This window comes from Rhipicephalus microplus, unplaced genomic scaffold (assembly GCF_043290135.1).
Source record: "Rhipicephalus microplus isolate Deutch F79 unplaced genomic scaffold, USDA_Rmic scaffold_14, whole genome shotgun sequence".
Lineage (NCBI taxonomy): Eukaryota > Metazoa > Arthropoda > Arachnida > Ixodida > Ixodidae > Rhipicephalus > Rhipicephalus microplus.
In genome coordinates, this window is record NW_027464587.1 from 24,847,410 (window position 1) to 24,873,340 (window position 25,931).

At 43.5% G+C, this 25,931-nt stretch overlaps 1 protein-coding gene across 4 annotated transcripts in view; it reads right to left on the reverse strand.

Moving 5' to 3' along the window:
* The window catches only part of LOC119180745 (latrophilin Cirl), a 490,851-nt gene extending 465,277 nt beyond the window's left edge, over nucleotides 1–25,574 (reverse strand). For all 4 annotated transcript variants that reach the window (XM_075882931.1, XM_075882933.1, XM_037431878.2 and 1 more), the window contains exon 1: nucleotides 25,177–25,574. In XM_075882931.1, coding sequence (XP_075739046.1) covers nucleotides 25,177–25,179 — 3 coding nt within the window. In that variant the 5' untranslated portion in view covers nucleotides 25,180–25,574. The remainder of the gene's footprint in view (nucleotides 1–25,176) is intronic.
* Between the last annotated feature and the right edge of the window lie 357 nt (nucleotides 25,575–25,931).

The window sequence follows — 25,931 nt, forward strand, 5'->3', positions numbered from 1 at the left end:
AGAAAGCATAAATGTTGGTGGAACAAAGAAATCCGGGAAGCGATCGAGAAGCGACGTGAGGTATCACGGGAGCACAGACAGGAAAAACGGGAGAAGCGGCCACATGATGAAGTCAACCAAATATGGGAAATATACTTAGATAACAAAAAAACACTCTTTATAAATTGGTCGAGGCAAAAATTAAAGGTGAAAGTGAACGCTGGATGACAGAGGTTGTCGAAAATAAAAAAAAAAAAGGCCGCACATAGAATATTTTGGAGCCACCTAAAAGCACTAGGTAAAAAGTCTGTCTCAATACAACAACACATGGTAGATTAAGGAGGAAATAAATTGAAAGGGTACGAAGCACTAGGTTATATCCGAAAGGTAACAGCAGATTAGTTTAAAAAGGTCGCCCAGGGGCTTTCCCGGTGAGTAAACGTATGAAAAAGAGTGCAACCAAGGAAGAGGTAGTACTTGAGAAGTTCAATTGGAAGAAGGCAAAAATATTCCTAACCGCATGCACTACTCCGGGCTTACATGAGGTTGCCATCCGCATAATTAACGAACAAGAAAACAGCACTAAAGAAGCGCTGCTGAAATTAGTAAAAAAGTTCTTACAGAAGAAGAAAATACCACACACTTGGCGGAAAAGTAGAATTAACTTAATTTATAAAAGCAAGAGAGAAAAGGTTAACATTCGCTCGTATACACCGCTAACTATTACATCAATGCTATACAGATTGGCGATGTATAGGCAGTAAATTTAAAAATAGAAACGCGGGCAAAGCAAAATGATATTTTGGGAGAACTCCACAATCGATTCCGAATCAACGGGCGGTTTAGCTATAACCTATTTGTTAACTCAGTGTATAGAAATATCCAAAGCAGATAACAGGCTCTTATACATACGTAGCTTATCTGGACATCACTGGGGCGTACGACAACGTTATTCAGGAAATTTTGTGAGATATATTGAAGGAAGTGGGAATATATGACGACTGTATACAACTTTTGAGAGAAATATACCGACAAAATACAGTTTGCATAGAATGGGAGCGAATAAGCAGCTATGACAGCGGTGAAATTAACAAGAGGCTGAGGCAGGCATTTGTTCCCGCTGCTATTCATGCTGCACAAGGTGATGATAGAAAAGTGCTAGAAGGTAGTAACATTGTGTTTAATCTGTCACGCAAACAGGCTCGCGGGATGGTTGAGCAGAAGCTTCCAGGTCTATTTTACGGAGACGATATTGTCCTATATTCGCGGACAGTCACGACGATATACAGCGGCTGGCGGAAGAAAAGGAGAGGCTCTAGGACTAGGATTTATTGCAACAAGATGTGGATTGATGGTATTCAATGATCACGAAGATCAAGCAGTCTCAATACAGGGCCAGAAATACCGAGCGTAAGTGAGTAGTACCTCGGAGTATATATAAATGAGGAATATAGATATAAGGAGGTACAGGATAAGAAAACATCGGGAGGATAAGAAAAGAGGAATGCTGCAATAAGGAAGCACGGAGCGTTATAGGGATACAATAGGTACGAAGTCCTTCGAGGTCTGTGGAAAGGCGTTATGGTTCCAGGGCTTACATTTGGGAACTCAGCGGTGCGCATGAAGTCAGAGGTGCAATCAAGAATGGATATAAATCAAAGGATTGTGGGACGTCTCGCCTTGGGCGCTCACGGGAAGACGACGAGGGAGGCTGTGAATGGGGATATCTTGTTCCTAATATATGTTGATGATATCTATATGTGACTTGAGCCTAACGATAAAATCAGATTATTCGCGTGATATACACCACTACTGCGTGATATACGCCACTATCCGCGCAACTGGTGACCAGCTTAGACTTAACACCACACTAGCTAATATTGCATGTTGGTGCCTTGAGTGGGGATTGGAAATTAACGTGTCGAAAACAAAACAATCCAGCATTTTAGTTACAATTCGATCGGTACAAACAATGCAAAAAACGACGCTGTTAAATATCTGGGCATCACGTTTACAAGTAAACTGAAGTGGAATGCACATATAAGTATAGCACATACACAAAAGCCTCTCTCCCGCTAGGGTTCCTAGGTGCGTCGAAAACTTGCACTGGCGCCTTCTAATGTAAAGCTGACAGCATATAAATCTCTCATAAGGTCGATCCTCGAATACGCCGGAATTGTTTGGAACCCCCACCAAAAATATCTTTCAAACAAATTAGAAATCGTCCAACGCAAGGCCATTTGCTTTATCTATTCTTAGTATTTGAGGCATGACAGTGTCACTGAGCTGCGCAAGCGGGCGTGCTTACGGACCCTTGCAGCCCGTCGCCATGTTTCTTCCTTAAAGTTTCTTTTTTTTTTTGTATCACAACGGTTCAAACATAGATAAAGACAACTATATAAAGCCGCCTAACCGTAACTCCCTTCGTACCATCCATAATAAGTGCATCAGACCATTCATGTCACGCTGTGACACTTTTAAATATTCATTCTTCCCATCTGCAGTGGAAGAGTGGAACAAACTGCCCCGTGAATGCGTTAATCTTTCCTCTGCAGATGCATTTGTTTGGAATGTAGAAAGCCTGTCTAATGAAGAGTAAAAGCAACTTTTGTTTTTTGATGTTTGTGAGTGCTTCCGAACACACTGATCACTGTACCACGTGCTGATACCTCGATGATGTTTTGTGACCTGCCTATGATTTTGTGCAATTGCTTTCATCGTTGAAGTTTTGTTTTTACAAGCATCTTGTGATTCTGTTTCTTCGCTAAGTGCGATATTGCCTGGTTTGTACGCGACCATGTATATTTACCCACCCACCCTGTATGAGCCTGAGAAAGGCTTACAGTATTAAAAAATAATAAAATAAATAAAATGGCATGGACAGGCTTTGAAGTAAGAGAAGCTCAGAGCAAAATGAGACTAGAAGAGAGGCTTAGAAATATGAAGGGGAATATATGGACCGAGAAAGAGTTCAGGTATTTGTGTGGGAAGAGCGTGGATACTAAGTGGAGAAAAAGAACTAGGAGGCTCACCATGCGGCTGACAGTGTGGGCGAGATGGCAACAAGGACATTAAGCGAAAACTCAGAGAGGCGGAGAGGATTTATTGGATGACCGCGATGGACAAGAGGACGGCTTTCAGTAACTATGCCGTAAGGGCAGGACCGAAATAAGGCGAAAGCGTTTTTATGATAATTCAAGGGGAAGCACTTTACTGCTCCAAACGAGGTCGGGTTGCCTTTGAACACATAGTCATAAAGCGAGATTGAACAAAGAGGAAGAACAATGTACATGCTGTGGGGGAGCTAAGAAAACGATGAAAAATGTTCTGATTGAATGCGGCGATGTCCACCCAGGTATACGTGTGGGTACTAGCCTACGTGAGGTTTTGGGTTTTAGGGACAAACATGAAAAGCTGAACACGTCCACGATAGAAGCAAGTAAAAGACGGCTACAGTATTGGCGGCAGAAAACGGTAGAAATCAAGAGAAATAGTGGGAAAATGAGATCACCCCGCCTCAAGAGGCAGATATGGAACAAAAATAATTCTGTTTGATATAGTAACATTGATTTTTTCAGGATAAATAAGACAACAGGCTAACATAAAAAGAAAGTTCTCCTTTAATTTTTTCTTGCGAGTCTGATGGCACGCATGTCACCACTCCGTTATAAAGGGGACGCTTATAGCATCCATCTGAGTTGTAAAAAGCATAGGTGTGCGGATCATTCTCCGTGATGTAGGGCAAGTTTCAATGCTGCACCCTACCACTCTTTTCGCCAGGCGCGAAAGAAAATGACTTCAGCAACGCAGGCGAAAAATGATTGTGTTATGTGCTTGGCCCATGCACAGGCCTGCCTTTGGCCCCCGGCAACCAAACTGCGGTCTAGACAAAAAAAAAAATGAAATGGTCCTAGGAGAGTGACCAATGAGGCCTCAATTATTGCCAAGGGTCAGCAGAGGTTCGGTCACATTGACTTCGAAAGAGAGGGTTTTTCTTGATCGCGTAAACCACAGTACACTTGCATCTTTGACATGCTTTTGGTCACCCATATGTTAATCTTTTATTTGGTCCTATCTGATGTATTTTTCTTCCACCCAACTTGCTTACGCGACTGCTTGCGTGCGCTGCGAACAACCCAGGTTGTTTTTTGCTGAGAGCGCGTCAATAAAAGTCTTTATGCAGGGAAGACCCCGTGGGCAGTCTGAGGCAAAGCCTATGGTAATTTTATCGCGTTTCATGAGGACCTTTCGGTGCGAGGTGCTTTCTGGGACGACTCCTTTCTCCGCGACCCTCGACGAAAGCGAACGAAAAGCAGTGCGGTTGATTCGATAAGCGGCGTATTCCATTACCAGGGTGTCTACCAATTACATTTTTCCAAATTCCCTGACTTTTCCAGGTTTTCCACGACCATTTCAAGCAAATTCCATGACCGGTACGTCTGCTTGGAAGAAACTGCGCACTGGAAAACAAACTCCTGAGCGGTAAAAAGAAATTATGAGGCGCTCATATAAAATGGAAACCATGCTGCTTTATTGCATTCCCTTGTCTGAAAGCATTTTTTACAATAAATAAAATATTCAAAGACACAATAATTGTCCCTCGACAAACAGAAAAGCTTGTTTACTTGCATCGGCAATGCCTTCACTGTTTCAAGGATTCAATCTCTTGCTGCAGCATGGAGACCTGAAGCTGTGCGTCTTCCATCAGTTTTTGCTTCTTTGATTCAAGCTCTTTCACAAGAGCCGCAGTCCTCTTCTTTTTCCTTTCAGCATCCAATACGTCCAACCGTTCCTTCTTTTTCCTCTCCAGGTCTTCCTTCCATTTGATGTTTGAACTTCGAACCATGTCTATCATCTTGTCTGTTACGTCAACTTCTGCAACACCACCTGCTGCAGACACCTCATCGTACACTAACCTTTGTGCTACAAGTGACTCCTCCTTCATATTTTCCACAAGACATTCCTTGTTCACAGAAAATCCCCGCTCCACGGAAGAATTTCCATGTGAAAGGCACAGCACAATCTTCACAAACAGCAGTAGCTCTTCATGAGAACTTGCACAGAGTTCCACCCACAGCTTCTCCAAGCGCTCTCTTGCACGATAAAATTTTCGCAAACGCACTTGTGCAGTGCTGTTCGAGCACACTTGTACATATGATCTACTTGATCTCTCTCCTTGTAGGCCTGTAAGGCGCCCATGCTCTATAAGTACTTTAAGTGCAATGTTTAGCTGCTTCTGGCCAGCTTCCACAGAAGCGGCACAAACTGCTGGGTTTAAGCAACTGGCCCCCCTTGTCAGCTTGTATTTCAGAGGTGATCTTTCGATTATCTTTGCTGAACAGGCCTTAATAAATAAGATGCATTCTTTTTTGACACTTACCACCGCAGTGTGAGATGGTTTAGTGATCTTTCGCAACTCACTTTTGGCGGCAAGGCCTATGTCAAAGGCAGCTATACCAATGATGTTGTTTGGGTTCTCCAGATCAATTTTTATCAGTTTTGAAAATGTGCCTGCAGCATCCAGCTTTTCCTTTAGCACGATTCGTCCCAGCAGTGACCGCAACAGGCCGTCCAGTGCTGTTGCAAGAAAAGGTAGCATCGGCTTTTCTGTCTGAAACTCAGCCAAAAATGGCTCCAATTCTTCTGAAACTGAAAGCATAAAGGCCAGCTTTACTGGCAGCATCTCGTCTTTCACAGCCGTCTCGACATGAGCATAGCTGCCACACGCTGGAAGTTTCTTTTCTTTCTTGACATGCTCAACATATTTGACCACATTTGGGAGGACTTGCAGTGCCCTAGCAAGAGCCTTGCCATTTTAAAGCCAGCGCACTGGGCAAAACTTTAGCGGAAACAGTATGCTCCCTATGAAATTGACATAGTCGGCTCGGCGTGCAGGGACGTTTTTGAACAAGTTGTACAAGCTTCTAAGAAACACTACTGTGTTCCACTTTGTCACATTGTGGCCTGTTTTAAATGCACCACTCACAATGTGCAGTCCGCAGCTTCCAATGTCCACAATATTCTGATTTTCATCAGACGCAGAAAACTCTTGCTTCAACGACTTCAACAACTTCAAATTGACGTTTGGACCATCCATCGAAAGTTGAAGTATTTTTGCCGGCTCAATGTTCTCAGTGGCCTTTTTGAAAGCGGCAGCTAAATCTTCTGCGCGAGTGTGTCCTAAAAAACAGGACGTCAGGTAGCGGGTTTTGACAACGTCGTCAGCTGGGTCCCAAAACCTGATCAAAACGTCCATTTGCTCTTTCTGAGCAATTTTGTTCAGGGACTCGTCAAAAGCCACGGCCACATGTGGGACACTATGCAGCTTTGATAGCAGCCTGTTTCGGAAGTACGGGGCTATACCGTAACAAATTGTATAGCCAACTTTGTCCTTACCAAGTTGCAACTTCTTCGCGACGTCGCACGTGGGGAACATGATGAGAAAAAGCGCCGCTGACGCTGCTGCTGAATGAAACGATCCATGGGTCGCTATAGTGCTCAAACACCAAACAACTTCTGCTTTCGTGACACATTTTTTGACCAGAAACCCATTTAAGGATGCCTTCCCGTCAGGCGCGACGGCCACCGGTTTAGCAGGCACGCTTTCAGCACTCGTGCTTGACACAGTCGATACACATTCACTCGTAGTCGTAGCAGTCATGGAACACGGCAAGTTGGGTCCAGCACCGAAAAACGTGCGGATGTTTGTCTGGGAAGCACTTTGCACAATGCTCACAGCAGTTAGGTGTTTCTTGCTCACAGCGTGACTGGAGACAGCAGCGATGCCCATATTGCTAAGCGAGAAAGTCTTCTGGCATGCTGCACAGTGAGCCTTACTTGTATCGTTCGGCACTGCTCTAATCCATGAGGCGTGCTCGGATATTTCCGCGTTCACCCAATCAGGGTTAAACGAACACTTCTTCGCAAGAGGCATAGCAACTCACTGCATGCTCACGGCATCACAAGAAGAATGGCAATATGGCTGCAGCCCAGGCATCTTGATATGTGGATTGGATCCGATCTGGATTACCATATTTGCTCTACTACTGTTTTTGTATCCCAGTCCAATTTACGCACCTGTAAACTACACATTTCAGTAAAAAAATAATTACGACTCGCATATTCTGTGCACCTTGCCCTCTGCTGATGGCACTTCCAGCCTAACCAGAAAACCCCCAAGCCGAGCCGAGATCGCGGCCAAGACAAACATGCACAATTTTATGCGCGTGAGTAACGTTGTACTCGGAAAGTAGAAGTGCCAGCTATGCACTGCTTTTTTTTAACTATGCTTCTGCTTATCTGTTCTGTGTGGTTTAAGGAGCGATTTTTAAAGCTTTGATTAATGCTAATGAATATTTTCGTGGCGATCTGAAAGACTACAGTCAGTTTCCATGACCTGGCCGGATTTTTCAGAAATTCCCTGACTTTTCCCTGACTTTTCCAGGCGTGTTCAAATTCCCTGACTTTTCCAGGTTTTCCAGGTTTTCCAGGTTGGTAGACACCCTGATTACGTTGGCGCCGTCCTCGATGACCCCCGCGGACAAACACGGCACGCGACAAGGAAAGCAGACACACACCTGTCTCTCTACCATTCACTCCCCCTGTATATCGCTGCATGGTACAGATCCCACACACACACACATCGAAAGCTTCAAGCCATTCAAAGAATCCCACTTATACACATAACTAAAGCATTTAGAACTACTCCCAATAAACTCTTACCGATAATAGCAAAAATTCCCCCGGTGAAACTAACTATCGAAAAAGAAATAAAAATGTTCAACATCCTTCACGGTCGAGACAAATTTAATTGGGAAGGGAAAGCATTTTCGAAGAATGAAATAGCAAATAAAATTGATATTAAACTAATTCATCCAGCGGAAAAAATAGTAATTCTCGAAACAAAAAACGCACAGAAATCCATAAACAACCAAATATTCACCGACGGATCTAAATCGGAAAAAAATGTTGGGGCAGCTTTCGTCCATCTAAACCAACTAAATCAGATAATCAATCAACAACTATTCCTACTTCCGCCCTACAGTTCTAACTTTGAAGCAGAAGCACTGGCAATAATCAAAGCCTTAGAGTACATTAATAAATTACCAGGAAATGAACGGTTTCAAGTTAACTCGGATAGCCAGTCATGTATAAAAGGCCTAAATAACCCAAACAATGTTAACCCGTTCATTCAGAAAATAAAAACATTATTCAAAGTCACCTCCGAAAAACACGAGATACACATAACTCACGTTAAGGGTCACTCAGGACTGGCAGGAAATGAACTGGCAGACGAACTAGCAAAACGGGCAGCGAAAATTGGACAACCGACGTCAATCCCTATAACTAGAGCTTTCATTAAATCCCAACTACGAAAAGAAGCCTACGATAAATGGAACGAAATATGGACCGCAGACCCTGAAAAAAGCGTACTTCACAACTGGATTAGAAGCATACATCAAATACCTGAACATTTTCCCACAAATTACTACCTATCGCAAGCACTTACTGAACACGGGAGATTTCCATTTTATTTTAAAAAATTCAACATAACCGAAGACTGCAGATGCAAGTGCGGCGCAGACTCCAACTCTTTTGACCATTATATGACGACATGCACAAAAACAGTACCTTACCGCAAAGAAATCCAAAAAACATATTCGGACCTTTTGAGATCAAAACCGGAAATTATTAGGAATAGTGAGACAGCTAAGATTCTTGAAAAAATGGCAAAACATATAAACGAAAACGTAACATAATAACTGAAACTTGGTTGGTCGCCGACGGGGCTACATGGCCAAACGAGGTGGGGAAATCCCCCGCCCCTAGGCGGCGCCAAAATCAAATTAAGACAGTACACCCTTGCACATCCTAATCCATACAGAGCAATAATAATAGTAATAAAAAAAAAGAAAAAAAAGGAAAAAAAAAGAATAGGAAAGAGAAGAAAAGAGAGACTACGATAAAGGGAAGAGACAAAGGGAGCAAGAGAAAGGCATACAGAAAAGGGAAGGAACGAAAAATAGGAAAGGATAAGGCAGAAAAAAAAAGAGAAATAAGAGGAAAAGGAAGGAGCAATCAGCATCATACCAAAACTGATACCCAACGTAGACACACATTGTACTTACCTTTTTTTTTTTTTTAAGTTTCTTTTTCAGTTCAACGGAACTCGGGAAGTCCATCCGAATGAACAAATCATCAACGTAATCCGGCAAGGAACCTCACCTCAAGACAAGGTCAAGAGAAGACATTTGTTAATCAAGAGGAAAGAAGCCTTTTACTGTCAACGCAACATCTTACAATATCCAGTTTTTAATAAAAGCCGCTGGTTTTGCCCCCGTTCCCCTGGCTTGGCTCCGCGGGTAGTAGACTCCCCCTCCCCTCCTTACCCTCCCTCCTTTCAATTTTTTCTTCTCCCCCCTTTATTTCTTTTTCTTTTATTTAAAACAAAATCTTTTGGTGCTAACCCTATTCATTTTCCTTTTAATTGGATTAAGCCCGTTATACCTAGTGGCACGGGCTGGGGCCTTTTTCTTTTCCGTTTTTCTTAAATTTCCCCACCATATTACATGTATGGCGTGAAAGTGCCGCCAGAGAACGCTTCGCTCGCTCATATACACTAATATCGCCTATCAAGGAGATACATGCCGCCACTACAGCTGCTCGGCAAAAGGCGCAGTTCTATAGCACAGCCGTGGGCTAAAGCTTTGTTAGATCAACTCTCGTACTTCTAAATAAGATAGATAAGGTGACGGATGGATGGATGCAAGACTTCACTGGTAAATAAGGGCAAAAAAGAAATAAAAGGCCCAAATAACAATAAGAATAACAACAATATCTGGCGTTTTACGTCCTAAAATCGCGATATGGATATGACAGATGCTGTAGTGGAGGGCTCCGGAAATTTCGACCACCTGGGGTTCATCAAAGTGCACTGACGTAACAACACAGTATATGGGCCTGCACATTTCGCCTCCATCGAAGTGCAACCGACGCGCACAGGATTGAACTCACGACCTTCAAGTCAGCGGCCGGGCACCATTGCTCCACCGTGGCAGACCGAGAATAAAATGAGACTGCATTAGGACAGCCAACGGGACAACAGGAGCGCCTGAAGCGCACACACGAGCACTCGAAAACAGAACTGATTCCGCAACCTCCCAGGAAAACAGAAACATTAGAGAAAACGCAGGGTAACCTAGTCGATACAGCTGGATCGCTCGTGTAAGTCACCAAATGAAGGCCTCTTCACACCAAATGAATGTCATGTGTGCTAAGAAAACAAGTGTCGCCATTGACAAAGCTTTTGTTCGTATATACGCTCTCTTCAACCCTGACAGTTTTTCATTCGTATCAGCTTTTTGAGAAGACAGACTTGCTCGGCCAATTTCCCAAACCATAAAATTTGAGCCAATCGCGACGCTGGCTTCTTCTGGCACAGCTCTCCAAGGGGCGGTCGCAGTCACAAGAGGGCTTCATGAAAGGCCGACCGAGATTCTCCCAAATGAAGAGTCGAGCCAACTTCGCGGGTCCACTGCTTATCTCATAGAAGTGTTGGGTCGTGAGCAGAAGAAACAATCGCGGTCTGCACGCCAACCTCAGAATGAGCGGCGCTTGGTCATTTAAGAGATTGGCGCCGATACGAATAATTGAAGATGCGTGGCCCACAACGGTTCAATCAGGGTAAAAGCCCACCCTCGTGAAGGAGCCGGCCTGTCAGCGAACGAAGACACGCGCCTCACCGGCAGACCTCGTCGAGACGGTTGCGCGGACGTTTCTTCGTTTAGTTCACTCTCGACATTAATAGGTTTCCACCCGAGGCTTCAAGGTAGTTTAAAAGACATGTCATCAATCAGGACAACCTTTTTGCAGCGGCACTTTTTCGTGGCGGTGAATTCCATGGCTAGTGTGTTATTCGCAAAAACGACGAGTCATGGCATAAGAGGCAACAGTAGGCATTCGAGGATAGTTTCAAAAGGCCATTATTACGCACACAGTCGCTCGCTTCCTCACAGCACGGTGCAGTCTAGCCCGGCCGTGAACAGGGTCCACTTTGAAAGGAGCTATGCTACCACAATGCGCACAATGAAAAGCAGCCACATTGTTCCTTTTTGTTCCTTTATATATATATATATATATATATATATATATATATATATATATATATATATATATATATATATATATATATATATATATATATATATATATATTTACTTTTCAAATACTGTGGACACGTAGTACAAGCAGAGAGGGCGAATAAAATGGTACAACAGTGAACATGTTAAAACCAAAACAAACAATAAACGAAACATGCACACTAATACAGAAAAAGAATCAATACGTTTGGCGAAACGCTATACAAACAAATTAATAATAATCAGCACTGTGGTGTCGATTCGATTACACAATTCCATTCAGTTATTGTACGAGAGACAAAAATAAATTCTTAAATGTATTCGTACTTCCGATGTAGGGTGTTAATGCATCTTGTCTACGGTGACGAGTGGTTCGAATTAATAGGGGTGACAGATATAGAGATGAGTGTAGTGGTGAATTGTTCGTCTAAACTAGTTTAAGAAATTCCATACTGTGCTTCTGTCTTTTCATATCGCGTGGTTCCATGTGGTTACCTTTCATAAGTTCTGTGGGTGAATACTGTCTTGAGAATTTGCTAATTGTAAATCTACCTTTTGCTGCCCTTTCTCGAGGTAATTGATGTTAGTTTTAGTATACGGATCTCAAACGATACATGCATATTCTAGTTTAGTTCCGATTAAGGTGTTGTACGTAGCAGTTTTACGTCAGATGGTGCACTTTAGGGGCGAAGCTCCTTAAAGCATGGGTCGATCGTCAACTATATGTATGCATATATGTAGTAACCACCTTACAGCTGTACAGCATATCCACGGAGTGAATGATGATGAGTGGGGCGAAGCTTCGGAGGGTTTTATCGGCAAACCGTGAATCATCCCTCGCCCGCGTCCGTCCGCCGTCTGTCTGACGCACGGACGGGAGGACCGACGGAGGCACGGATGGACTGACGGATGGTTGGCCACACTCATCGTCATTGACTCCGTGAATATGCTGTACATTTTTTTTTAAAGTTTGTGTCCCAGGAGGCATAATTTTCTGAGGGCCGAGGTGCCGGTATTACTAATGGTTTCGTTCCATGTTAACATGCTGTTAAAGTGACTCCTAAATAATTGTACTGGGTTACTTCATGCAGGGGATCAATTTATACGTATGAAGCAAAGGCGATTTCTTGTGTGGCATTCACATTAGTGCGTTTTTGTCTGTGTTTGGTGTCATTCCCCAGTGCATGTACCCTTCAAGAATGCTATTTGAATTACTGTGTAAGCAAATTTTGTGCTTGATAGAATTATTGTCTCATAGAAATAGGTCCTGCATACTCTATGCGGACGATACCACTAAACAAATGCAGATAAAGAGGTTGAATCAACGTTGTTTAAACTAAACACCCTGAAAAATATTGTCAAATGGTTCAAAAAGAATACATAAATACAAATTCGAAAAAGTCAAACTTTGTGGTATTTTCGTCACCTTATCGAATTATTACAGGAAGCCCCCTGTCTAAGCAAGCGATACTCAAATTCACTCTACCTCTAGTACAATGTTTCTCGGGGTCGAACTTGATGAGCATTTAAAATTTAATTCACATATATCACAGCTTACGTGGAAAGCCGCGCATGCCATTCCAATCTTGCTTAAAGTTCACCCTTTTTTTCGTTTCGAAATACTGTTGCCACTTTACTACGTTTTATTTAACCGCAAATTAATTCATTGCATTTCATCATGAAATACGTATGCCCCTCATTTATAAGCCACTCAACATCTTCAAAAATAGGCATGAAGAATAATATCTTTCAGTAGCTTCATGTCCAATGCATCAACCTTACTCTGCTAACAGATATCTATCAGTTCAGAATCTGGTAAAATATAATCTCGGCATTCTTATCTACGAATGTGTGAATAGAAAATCACCAATTCCTTTACTATAACCAAGTGAGTTTCCTCGGGTGTCATCTACTCATTTTGCTAAGGCTTACTTTTACCCAAACTAATTATCACAGAGTTACCATAAAATTGTAGTCTATATCCTAGTGGAATTCCTTACCTTTGGATATCAAAAATATATCCCTCGATATGTTTAAAACCGCTTACGTTAGCACTTAAGTGTTATTATTTGACAGTGCTCAATACTATACAAGGCGTGTTATTGCAGTTTGTGTGTCTTTTTGCTGATATTCAATGTGTATAACTTATAGTTCCAGTATAACCCTTATCTATATCTTGTATACCTCATTTTTTTCTTTACCGTCACAATGCTTGGTATTATACTGAGTGAGTGTTACTGTATTGTTGTGTCAGTTTTTTGTGCTTATCCGCACATTTCTTAAAACCCATATACGCTATTTCGTGCTTATGTAAAGATTTTATGTTTCATTATTTTTGTATCCTTACCACTGTTTACTATTACATTGTATCTCTAATGAATAATTTTTTAGGAGGCCTCACGCACAGTTTTGTGACGTTGAGACCTCCTTCTGTATTTGTATACAACATATGCAATGTATCACTTGCATTCCAAATAAAATTCAATTATATAAGCACGAAATTATCAGTAAATAATAAAATCTGGACACCAACTTTGACCATGGTAACAATGTTGTTAATAGATATAACAAAAAGGACACGGCCGAGGACACCACCTTGCGGCACACCTGATGTGACTGGATTGATTGGTTGATTTGTGGGGTTTAACGTCCCAAAACCACCATATGATTATGAGAGACGCCGTAGTGGAGGGCTCCGGAAATTGAGAGCACCTGGGGTTCTTTAACGTGCACCCAAATCTGAGCACACGGGCCTACAACATTTCCGCCTCCATCGGAAATGCAGCCGCCGCAGCCGGGATTCGAACCCGCGACCTGCGGATCAGCAGCCGAGTACCTTAGCCGCTAGACCACCGCGGCGGGGCAACAACACTGATCAGCTATGTGAAAGCCGTATGCCCCCTCCAAAACGCATGCTGACAATTAGATAAAGCATAATGCTTTTCTAAATATGGAGTTATGATGTTTGCAAATATGTGTTCAATAAGCCTGCAGCAAGACGAAGTTAAAGAAATAGGACGGTAATTTTCAACAGGAAGACAATCTCCCTTCTTATGAATTGGTGTAATGGGGGCTGTTCTCCCATCACTGGGTAATTCTGACAATAACAATGACATACGAAATATTATAACGAAAAATTTTGATAAATTTGCCGCATATTTCGCCATGCCGCACGCGCGAGCCCCCAAAAGAAGAAAGCGACGTCCAGAGAGCAGTGCACCGCACTGTGTGGCATCGCAGTGAAAGGATGACAACGTATCGTTCTATCACTTCCCAAAGGATGCAGACGACGCGCGACGGAGAACGCCGCAGATCAGAAACGTACGCATGGGAAAGAAGGTGACGGATACTACGGTAATTTGTTCTGATCAATTCACTCGCGACGACTTAATTCTCCTGAGTACACGATTATTCAGCTTGTGTGCATTCTTATAAATATTCGGGCTTCACTAAGCGCATCTATACAAGCAAGCGCTTCAGGAAATTCGTTGCGTTACGTGCGTGACTGTATTTTTTGCACATGCTTGTTTTGAGTGCAAGTCCTAGTCCTAGTTGTCGAATTAAGCTGCAGTAATCAATCTCCCCGGATATTTTTTTATGTATGCATATACACGCACACACAAGCGGAGCGTGCATGTATGTATGTGTAAATATACATCATGTCCGTGAATTCGTAGCGTGCGCATATATATCTGCTTTGAATAGCTTTGATTAACTACTACTGCCAACACGAACAAGCGACTGTTCGCAAGCACACGACCTTATTTATGAGAAACCTAACAACATGAATCGGCAAACAGAACGAAAGGAGCACTGTTATTACAATCTTAGCTATGGTTTGCTTTATTTCAAGATTCCCTGGCCCACGCATTCTTATTCGGCATACTTATTCGGCTTCTGATGGGAGAATGGAAATCGATGGGATAGATGCAATCGGTAGCACAAATCGCAGCGTAGATACCACTAAAGCTGTTCTAACCTTGCCTGTAGCAGAGCAGCGGCGCAGCGCAAAAGTGGTAGCACCTCTCGAAGAGCCCCGGTGTTCATGTTCGCTAGACAGGTTCTTCAACATGAAGTAAAGCTACTGTTCGCCGAACAAGCTCAATGTTTGCGCGCACTGGCAACTGTTCCCGCTGTTTCTCCAGTGAAATCATTTATGCCGATAAGAATGAAGCGGTCCGCGGCCAGCAACTTTTCCCCTTTGGCAAAGCAACGCGATCCGACGCCATAATCAAGAAACTTCAGCACAGCCCCAAGCAAAACCTCGTTAAGCGCAGCCATCTTTGTTCTTTCAAACAGTGTTTCCAAAACACGAAGCGTTGTATGGAGTTGCAAAGAGCTAAAACATCCTTTTTAGTTTTCATTTTCTTTTTTTAAAGTTCATAGAAGCCCTCAACTATGTGACTTGAGCCATTTATTCACATGCCTATCCCGCATACTGCTGAGTGCACTGGCCCAGTAAGACACCTAATGAAGTGTTTAGTTCATTATACACCAAGAGTACGCGGCAAAAGAGCAGTACATCGACTTTTGCACCAACGTTCTAGTTGCGCGATGCCTTCACTGACGGTGAAGCCATGCTCAGTGAATGCCTGCAGCCACTTCGACGCGTAATCCTTGCCATAACACTGGGAGGAGACGAACAACGCTTTCACATATTTTACCGAGAGAACGCTGTCATCGTATGACTCAGTAAGGCCGGGCCAAACGGATAAAAACGTTTGCTGCGCAGCAGCCCTTATTATCGTGCTCAACAGCTGACCCCAAGGTCACACGTTCGATCACTTGCGCGGCGGCCGCATGTCGGCGAAAACGAAATGCTAGAGCACTCTGTCCTTGCGCGACGTCAGTGGACGTCTAAGAACACCAGATGACCGAAATTCGCGTAGCCCTCCGATACGGCATGTCCCATAATCATACCTTGGTTGTGGGACATAAAACTGCAGATATCCTCAGTACTAGACGGATAAAAAATGCATACGGTAAAGAACAACAAACTGATCGCGTGGACGCGACCTAAGAGAAAGATCGAGCGTTGTGTGGTTGTGGCGACGAGAGCGAGGTTTGAGAGCGCTGCGGAACCCTTAATGATTGGGCGACTGTTTGCGGTAGCACAAGTGAAGCAGCGCCATGAAGCCACTGTGCCTTCATGAAGAGCAATGACAAAAACTCCTTCCTGAAACAGTGAATGGCTACATGTTCCTTTTGTTATCCAGGTACATCACAGGATTCTATGTGAACAATATGTACAAGAGGTAATTCCACTAACGAAGCCAGATTTTTTTTTTCGGATGGGATGGTGGTGGGGAGTTGTAGTACGCTTTAAGTACACAGTCTGCCCGTGTTTTTATGTGTGCGTGAATATGCATGTAAATTTGAAAAAAAAAATTAATCTCGGGGTTGAACTCCCGAAGCCAGCACCAGTCCCCTGGCTGCACCACTGAAAAGTAAACGCAGCTTCGCGCCAGCGGCGCCAGTCGCTTGAAGGAACTGCATGGGTGCCGCAGCCTCATTTGTTGCTAATAATTTTTATTTCGATCTCCTTTGCATATTCTGTATCTATATCTTTATCTCCCTTTGTTCCCTCTCTCTCTCGATGTCTGTCTTTTTTTCTTTCGATGATAGGCCTAATCTCTCAACCTCGCCCTCAGTTCCCTTTTCAGCCTGCTGCTTCCTATGCTATTGCCACTTTCCTTCCTTAAGTTTTGTAATCGCCCGTGCTAACTGCGCCTGTAGTGTTGAAGAAGCTTCAGGACTGTCGTAGATCGTTTTGTTAAGATTAAGCCCACTTCGCGAACAAGAAAGGTCATTCCGGAACCTATGCGGCCGCTAGCGATAACACTAGAATATACGATGGCACGTGTATAAATGCCGACACGCTTCACCGTTTGTCAGTTGATCGACAGTCGACGCTCTGTTCATCGCTATCAGTGCCGGTGTAGTGCTGTAATTTGACTTTGCCTCTGCGAGGCCGCACATTCGGCCAAATAAACAGTTTCATCTGACCATCCCTTCGCCTGCGTCACGACCCCGTCACACTATAATACAGGGTTCTGTTTCCCGATTCAGCGGCGGCTGCATTTCCGATGGAGGCGGAAATGTTGTAGGCCCGTGTGCTCAGATTTGGGTGCACGCTAAAGAACCCCAGGCGGTCGAAATTTCCGGAGCTCTCTACTACTACGGCGTCTCTCATCATCATATGGTGGTTTTGAAAGCCCACACATCAATCAATCTGTTTCCCGATTGCGTGCCTTGGTAGCTGTGGTCACAGCGCTCGCCTTCGAATCGCGGCTTCACACCCCACTTCGTCAAAAAGTTTTTCCGCCACGAATGCGTCCCTCCCTGTTTTATTCTATCTCTTTTCGTTACTCTCTGCACTCATTCACTGAGGCACCAGAGTTATCCGAATCGTGCGCCGGATCATGTCGAAGCAGATGACTGCTGGGTCGTTTTATGATGAGCGTATTAAACGCTGTTAAACATTTTTACGAGGGTCTAAAGGAACGTAATGTTAAATGTTGCTAATTCGAGTTGTTTTACGCACAGGTGGTTTTTGTGCGTTTTCATATGTTTTTTTATATATGTTACTGATATCCTACAAGGTTGAATTACCAGCTGTAATGCCTAATGAATTGAACCTTTTTCATGAAGAAGTGAATTAGTTCAATGAGCGAAGCACCGTCTGATTGATGGCACTGGAGTGGACTGGGCCAAGCTGTTGAGGGACTTTCTGGGGACGAATCACAACCGCAGTTTGGCATAAACAGATACGCTGTACAAAACTTCAAGGCCAAGGATATCATTCAGGAGTATTCATCTCTGGGTGATTTGATAATCCACGACTACGAGGTTTCACATCTCCTTCTTTACAGCTGCGTTTCCTTCGACGAACCTACAACTGCTGGCCTGCGCTTCAACGCATGTATTCCTTGTCCCAATTCCCTTCATGCGGTTCCCCGCGACCAAGGATATGGAAAGAAAATTCGCGCGTTTGCAATACAAATAACCAGTACATGATGTACGCAAACAACAGAACTACTGGGTGCAGTGGTCCTGTTTAAATGGTATTGATCAGTGAACTAAAAACACCGGGCCTGCGTGGACGGCGCAGCACAGACAGCTTGAAGAGCGGCCTTTCAGAGCCTTCTCTAAACACTGATTGCGTAAGTGCTGCAAGCAAACCTGCTTCATGCCCACTATGGCGTTAATAATACAAATTTTAGGGTAGTAGGCCGGCATTCGCTATGCTATTTTTAGCCATTCATCTGAGAACCGTGGTATCTGCTAAACTATTTCGAGGAATTTTGTCCCAATTGTTCACGCAGTGGCGGACGACGATAAAGAATTATGCCTTAAGTTAGTAGGGGAAGAAGCAAAAGCTTTTGTAATGGGTTGGAGCATTAGACGACCCAATCGTTACGATATTCGCATTGTGCGACGACTGGCTGTTCTTTCGCTGCTTTGAAACGCTTTTTCAGTCGTATTAACGCGATTGCTTTTCCGACACGAAGCCTGCCTAAGGCAAGTTTGCCAACAAGTCTCAAGCGCCGGTGAAGCTCAGTGATAGAATACTGGGCAGGCATCCAGCAGATCTGGGTTTTGGCCCCACCGTGTCATTGGTTACTAGGTTCTTGTTCTTTTCAAAATTTCGCGCGATGTGGTTACGGACACAGGCGGCGGCGCCAGCTGAAAACTACGGCGCTGCGCGAGACCCGAGTTGTGATCTCGTGACAGCTTTCGCTGTAAAATTGAGGATACACGCAACGACTGTTGATAAATACACACACCGCTCCATTGAATGCGAACACTAAGATAAGAACACCAAAGATGAACTTATAGTCCCCCAAAAAGTTGTTTTACAATCACTATGTATGTGCTACTGAAAACATGAACAAGAAATTGGAGGCCCTTAGCAACACCCTCTTGTCTATAGTCGGTGTTGGCCTTAAGCTTCGCCATTATGAGTTCAACGCGATATCCTGTTCGTATATAGTGCATACTTTTAAGTGTGTGATGTTATTGTATGACGCTAATCGTTCATTACTACAATGTAATCAGTTAAGTTGAAAGTGGTTTTTGATATATATTTCCGCATTCTGTGTAATGGGTAGTAAGCTTTAAACCAGGACCTGTAATACATGTGGAATCTTTTCGAACTTACTATGCACACCCACTGCATGATCTTACGGAAATACGCAGTGTGTGTGACTCTTGTAGAGGGCGGCCGGCATGAAGTGTCAAGTGCAGTATGGACGCGAACATTTACTTTGCAAATTACATTTCCGGGCAAAGCGGGAATTCAGCTTCATCGGTCACGTACATCCCGTCCCGCAAACTTTTGGTGTTGATAGTACGCTGTATCGCGCATGCGCCGCCATGGCCCGCAGTATTAAAAGATTCCTCGGATAAAAAATGATCTGCAAGATATCATGTTGACGGAGCGCACCCATTTGGCTGCGTACGGTTGTGAGCCACCCAGGTCACGAAGATTTCAAGACGTAGTAAGAGTTCTCTGCTAGATTGGCCTTCGAAGACCCCTTCATCAAAAACGTCACCGACAAGTGCCTCACGCGAATTCGAGCGCATCTTCGTGTTGGCTAATTGCGCTTTCAAATCAAATCAAACTTCAAATCAAATCAAACTTTATTTCAGGAATGCATACATTTACATGAATAAAATTCTACATTACAGAGGAGGTCCCGAAGTTAGAAAACTGTCGGGGGGACCTCCGTTAGAGAATAAGTCAAGTGCGATAACAATGCAGCAAGCAGTGAAAAACACTTTGTACGAATTAAACAAAGAATGGTTAAAATTTCATAACAACAAGGCAAGAAAAGTTCTGTGTAACAGCAAGCGGTATAGTGAGTAAAAGAAATACTAAAATTAGGAGTAAGGCCCGAAGGCAGAGTTTAGAAAACACGTTTTGTGATTAGGTACTCTTTTAACATTTTTCGAAACGAATAGAATGTGGGACATAACTTTATTTCAAGTGGTATGTTGTTCCATACGGATACACCTGTAAATTTAAGAGTTAGTTTTCCATAATTGCTACGCACTTTAGGGAGAAGGAAATTGTGACAGGCTGAAAACCTGGTGTTATTAGTATTGACAAGATGTTGTGTAAATAGCCCTGAAACACATAGACCATGATAAATGAGGTGGTACATTAATATAACTAACTTTAGAGTGTATAAAAGATTAATTGGAAGCACGGAAAAATAAATAAAGAGTGGCGTAGAAGGCGATTGAAATGGAGCAAAGGCGATGAGACGTAGTGCCCGTTTCTGAAGATGTACAAGGGGCTCCAGGTGACTGGCATATGTATTACCCCAGGATGAAATGCAATAGGAAAGATGGCTCTGAATATATGCATAGTATAATGATAAAATAATGCGTGACTGAAAATAAGGGCGGGCTTTAATGAGAACATGAATGCCAAAAGAAGCTTTCTTTAATATTGAGAGTACATGATAGTTATATTTCAAATGCTTGTCTAGTATTACGCCTAAGAACTTCACATCCGCAAGGGATTGGCAACGCCAGCGTTGTCGTGAATATGATTTCATGCAGAGCGCATCTGAAGTATGCAACGTGGATTTCGGCGAAGTTTACGTGATGTGTCACGATCTATCAGTGGTTACGGTGCTCGACCAAAGGTCGTGAGTTCGATCCCGCAAGCATTTTAAATGGAGGCGAAAATACCCGTGTACAGAGTGCACGCTAAAGAACACCAGATGGTCGCATTACCGGCACCTCTCCTACTCACATCGTAGCTTTGGTATTTCAAACCCCACATATCATTATTCGTGACATGTGCGACTGGGTGTATGCATGTCGACTGGCGCGTCTACAATAAATAGTAGCGCATTTTCCTGTCGCCTCATTTCCGCATTTGTAATGACTCGGTATCTGATTGGGTTACACGGAACGTGAGATACGCGTGCTGCGGACAGCACTATAGCATCGGGCCTACCACATGCATGTATTCAATGGGCGCACTCATGCGAGGTATTCAGCTAATAATGGTGTAAAAGATAACGAAGCTAACGAAACAAGTAAAGAATCGGAGAAGCATATAACCCAGATATGTAGCTCCAAGTTGGGCATTCATTCTCTTAACTATAGAACGTGCGCGCCGACTCGGTAAATTCCAAGCTGGCAGAAATAGACCGTTAATAGCCAAGCTTTTGCATTTTAAGCGAAAGCAAGACGTTCTCCATAACGTTAGTAAACTGAAAGGCTCGACAATTACTGTCTCTGAAGATTTTTTTGAGCAGGTACGTCAGAAAAGAAAAATACTGAGTGATTACGCAAAAACGCACAAAAAGAAAGGTGAAAAGGTCTTACTGAAATATGACACTGATACTGAATGGTAAAAAAAATATGGTTACGACACAGAGAAACAGCAAGTTCTAGCACTGCAATGACCTCGTCAATCTGGAGGAGTGAAACTTTCCTTCCTGGTAATTAACTGCAGAAGCATTAAAACAAAGTGGATGAATTTTGTGCATTTCTTCGGATGTCCGAGCCGTCTGTGGTGCTTGGAACTGAATCTATAGATGATGAAACACGTGATGACGAGGTGTTTCCGGTAGACTATACGCGCAACCGCAGCGATAGGAATGGCCATGGTGATGGTGTATTTATTTTAGTTAAAAGTGACATAGTGCCTTCCAATCTTGACGTTGCCGTCGGAACATTTGAAGCTGTCTGGTGTCAACTCGAGCTGGCAAATAAGAAGCTATTAACTGTTTGTAGTTGTTATCGTGCACTCGATTCTCCCACAGAGGTGATATCACAGCTTGCAAGTGCCGTTGATGAGGTGCATTCGGACTTCTTGAGTATCAGGGGGGGGGGGGGAGAGGATTTTAATTTGTCAAACGTTCACTGGCATGAGCACTCAACCACAATATCGCCATCTGGGGCATCTGCTCAAGAGATGATTAATATCGTAAATCTGCATGCACTACACCAAATGGTACTACAGCCCGCACGGGAAAATAATATCCTTGATTTAATTTTTACATACCAACTCAGCTTCGTAACTGCTACTCACGTCCTGCCCGGGATTAGTGATCACGATGCCGTGCTATGTGAAATGAATGTACATTACGTTAAAGCATCAGTGTGCGACCAAAGGCGCGTATACAATTATTCTAAAGCTAATGTTGAAAAAATAAATGAGTCTCTGGATAATTACTTTGTTGTATTTGGGACCCTTGCGGAACAACTGCACGTCAGTGAGTTGTGGATTCTTTTGAAAAACAAAATAACTGAATTACGTGATGCGTTCGTTCCAAGGTGGCACTTAACGGCTAGGAAAGCGAAAAGTAAGCCGTGGTTCACGAAATAACTGCGCAGACTTACAGAAAAACGGTTGAGATGTTACCTTACTTTTTCTGATACCCCGACCGATATCAATAAGTCACGACTGAAAAATGTAGCACTTGAAGTTTAGACGTGCACCTTTAAAGCAAAACGTGAATACACTGAATCTTTGCAATCCCTTCTCAAAGGTAAACCAAAAGAGTTATGGAAACATGTCAAAAGAAATGGTAAAGACGATGATTCGATACCAAAGCTTATTTCTGGTCATGACGTGTTCCATGACGACATTGATAAAGCTGAATCCCTCAATCATTATTTCAGTTCTGTTTTTATGCCGCTGATGGCAACCGGAGATGGTGATCACCACTCAAATCAAATACGAACTGATAATATGGAGGATATTTACATCAGCAGGCACGGCAATCAAGTGTTCTTGCAAAGATTAGACAGCTCAAAAGGATGCGGTCCAGATGGCCTCACAAACGCGTTTCTTAAGTTTTGTGCGCCAACACTAGCACAGTTTTTAAAGGTGCTATTTGATAAATCACTTCCAGATGCCAACCTTCCTTCAGATAAGAAAAAAGCATTGATTGTCCCAATACATAAGTCTGGTTCACGGAGTGACGTTTCTGATTACCGACCAATATCGCTGACTAGTATGGCATGTCAAATTCTTGAACACCTAATATATACCTCCATTGTTGAACACATGAATAAGTATTCACTATTTACGCCACAGCAACAAGAGTTTCGAAGAGGTTTTTCTTGTACTACCGAATTGACAGAATTTACGCACGACATAGCATACGCGATAGACAAAAGAAAAACAATTGACTGCATTTTTTTAGACTTCAAGAAGGACTTTGATACTGTCCCACACTGTTTACTTCTTGAGAAAAGGACTATGTACGGCATTAATTCACAAGTCGTCGCATGGGTCGCTGATTATGTGACATTACGCCAGCAGACTGTAATCGGTAATGGTGCCAGTTCGTGCGCATCGCAGGTATCATTGGACGTCCCCAAGGGTTGGTACTGGGATCACTTTTATTTCTGATTTACGTCAACGACATAACTGAGGGCGTAGAATCCCACATACGGCTGTTCACAGACGACTGTGTTTTGTATAGGGAAATTACGGATTCGTGGGACAGAGCGTTCATTCACACAGACTTGGCCAAACTCAGTGATTGGTGTACACGATGGCACATGCAGTTGAACTTGAATAAGACAGTTTATATGGAGTTCACTCGTAAGAAATTACCGTCTCAGACATCTTACACAATAAAAAATGTCATTATAAGTAAGGTCAATGAATACAAATACTTAGGAGTGAACTTATCGTCTAACTTAAATCGGCAGCGACATGTTGACTACGTAACAGGCGAGGCCGGGAGAGCGCTTGGATTCCTTCGCCGTAACGCGAAGAACTTTAATATGTCGACTAAGGAATTGCTTTATAAAACACATGTGCGTTCCGTTCTTGAATATGCGTGTGTCGTTTGGGACCGCTCTACGGTGTGTGACACAGAAAAACTTGAAAGGGTGCAGAACTTGGCCCCTCGATTTGTTTATGGACGTTACGACAGAGAGTTCAGTCCTACGCTCGCGAAAGAATTATTGCAATGGGATACATTAGATTGGCGAAGACGCAGACTTCGCTTGAAGTTTTTTCACAACATCTTTTATTCAAAAGATGGCATTGATAGGCATCTTTACATAAAGGCACCTAAATACTATTCCAAATACTATTCCCATAGGGTTGACCATGAGAATAAGGTTATGGAATTTCCCTGCAAAACACATTCCTTTAGCAAGTCTTGTTTTCCTAGAACAATACGGGGCTGGAATCAATTAGACAAGTCTGTTGCAACTATATCGTCCAATGACGTATTTTTTGCACTGCTAAAATAATTCTTCTTGTATTAGAGTTGCTGTTCACCCATGTTACTGCTAGTGATGACTGCTGTATGCTTGTAATTGTATTTTCCTTTATTGTGCATTCTTGTTCATGTAAATATGCTTTTATTACTATAACACACTTCATTGTTAAGTTAATTATTGCATTCTTGTTTACTTGCAATCTTGTTTTTTTTTAGTTTGTTTGCACAATGATTCACTATGGCGCCCATTAGTGTACACTCATGATCTTCTTGTATGTGTATTTATTTGTTTCCGTGATGCTGCTAGCGATTGCTACCAACAGTAAGCTTTGAATTTTTCTTTGCTCCCCCTCCACTGTCATGCCATGTGGCGCTGTGGGTATGGCATAAATAAATAAATGAAAAATAGTATACTCCGAGCACACAACATTTTTACTCGCCGGCCACGAGGCAGCAACTTTTCGAAAGTGTCTGAGCAAATGTCCATGTAAAAAATGTGGATACCGTAGAGACTAGCTTTTTGAAAACCACGTGCGGCCGGGTGATGCCAATTTTCCAATCGTTGAGAGGCCGCGGGGATGAATTGAGCGATATTGCGTGCGGCTTCCACGATGACGATCGAGACGATATGCAAAAGCTGTCGACATGCTTAAAATGAATAACTTTTTGGCCACTATGTTTTCCTGCTGCTGTCAAAACTTACGTTCAAGTGCTCATCACCTAGCGTGTCTTTGTTTTTTTTTTTCAGGAAAACTGGCCATGTCGCCGTCCGCGATGTGTCTTCAATGGTCCCGGGAGGTCTCGCGTAGCATTAGCAAACTCAGTACCAACGCGTATTCCAGACTCACCATATGAAGGAGGCTGCCCCTCTGCGCGTAGTCCACAGCACTGTCATGGGCCGCAAATCTGCACAGAAAGCATTGCGCGGGCCGCGTGTGCACACCGACCGTTCTTCACGAAAGGCGTAATCCTCCCGAGCCCCGGCACACAGGTTCTCACGAGTCACCGCTTCACACAAGGGCGAAATTTGCACACATACACGCACGCGCGCACACACACACACACAACGGCGGCTGAGATCACAGGCGCGTCGTATAGCGACAACCAGTTGCACAGTCGTTAGGCGCCGTTTGAGGTCACATCCCCGACAGTAGCACGGAGGCCCGGGTCGTTGACAGACGCACGCAGATACGCACTAACGTGCGCGTTGCAACCAAGCCGGAGCGCTTGTGCACCGCCAACCGCATTCCTGAGCGTCTGAAAGGAGCGCGGCCCAGGAGACCGTCGCCCATTGGCCGAACGCGTTGCCGCCTTTTACCCTCGCCAGGGGGCTGGCACCACTACATGGGGCGCCATCTATCGAGTGCGAGTGGAGCTTTCACGGTTGTCGGGTGTTCACTGTATATATTTTGTCCTCAGGTGAGTGCGCAGAACCATTCACCGGGTGGGGGAGCCTGAAGAGGAAGCCTGTCTTTCACTGCCTGGACCTGAATCGGCAAGACCAGTCAATAGAGTGTAACGAGCAAAGTTGGCTGGCAATACTGAGGGCCTTTTCACGTGGATATGAGGCGTGGGCTAACAAAGCTTTTTTATTAGATTGCTA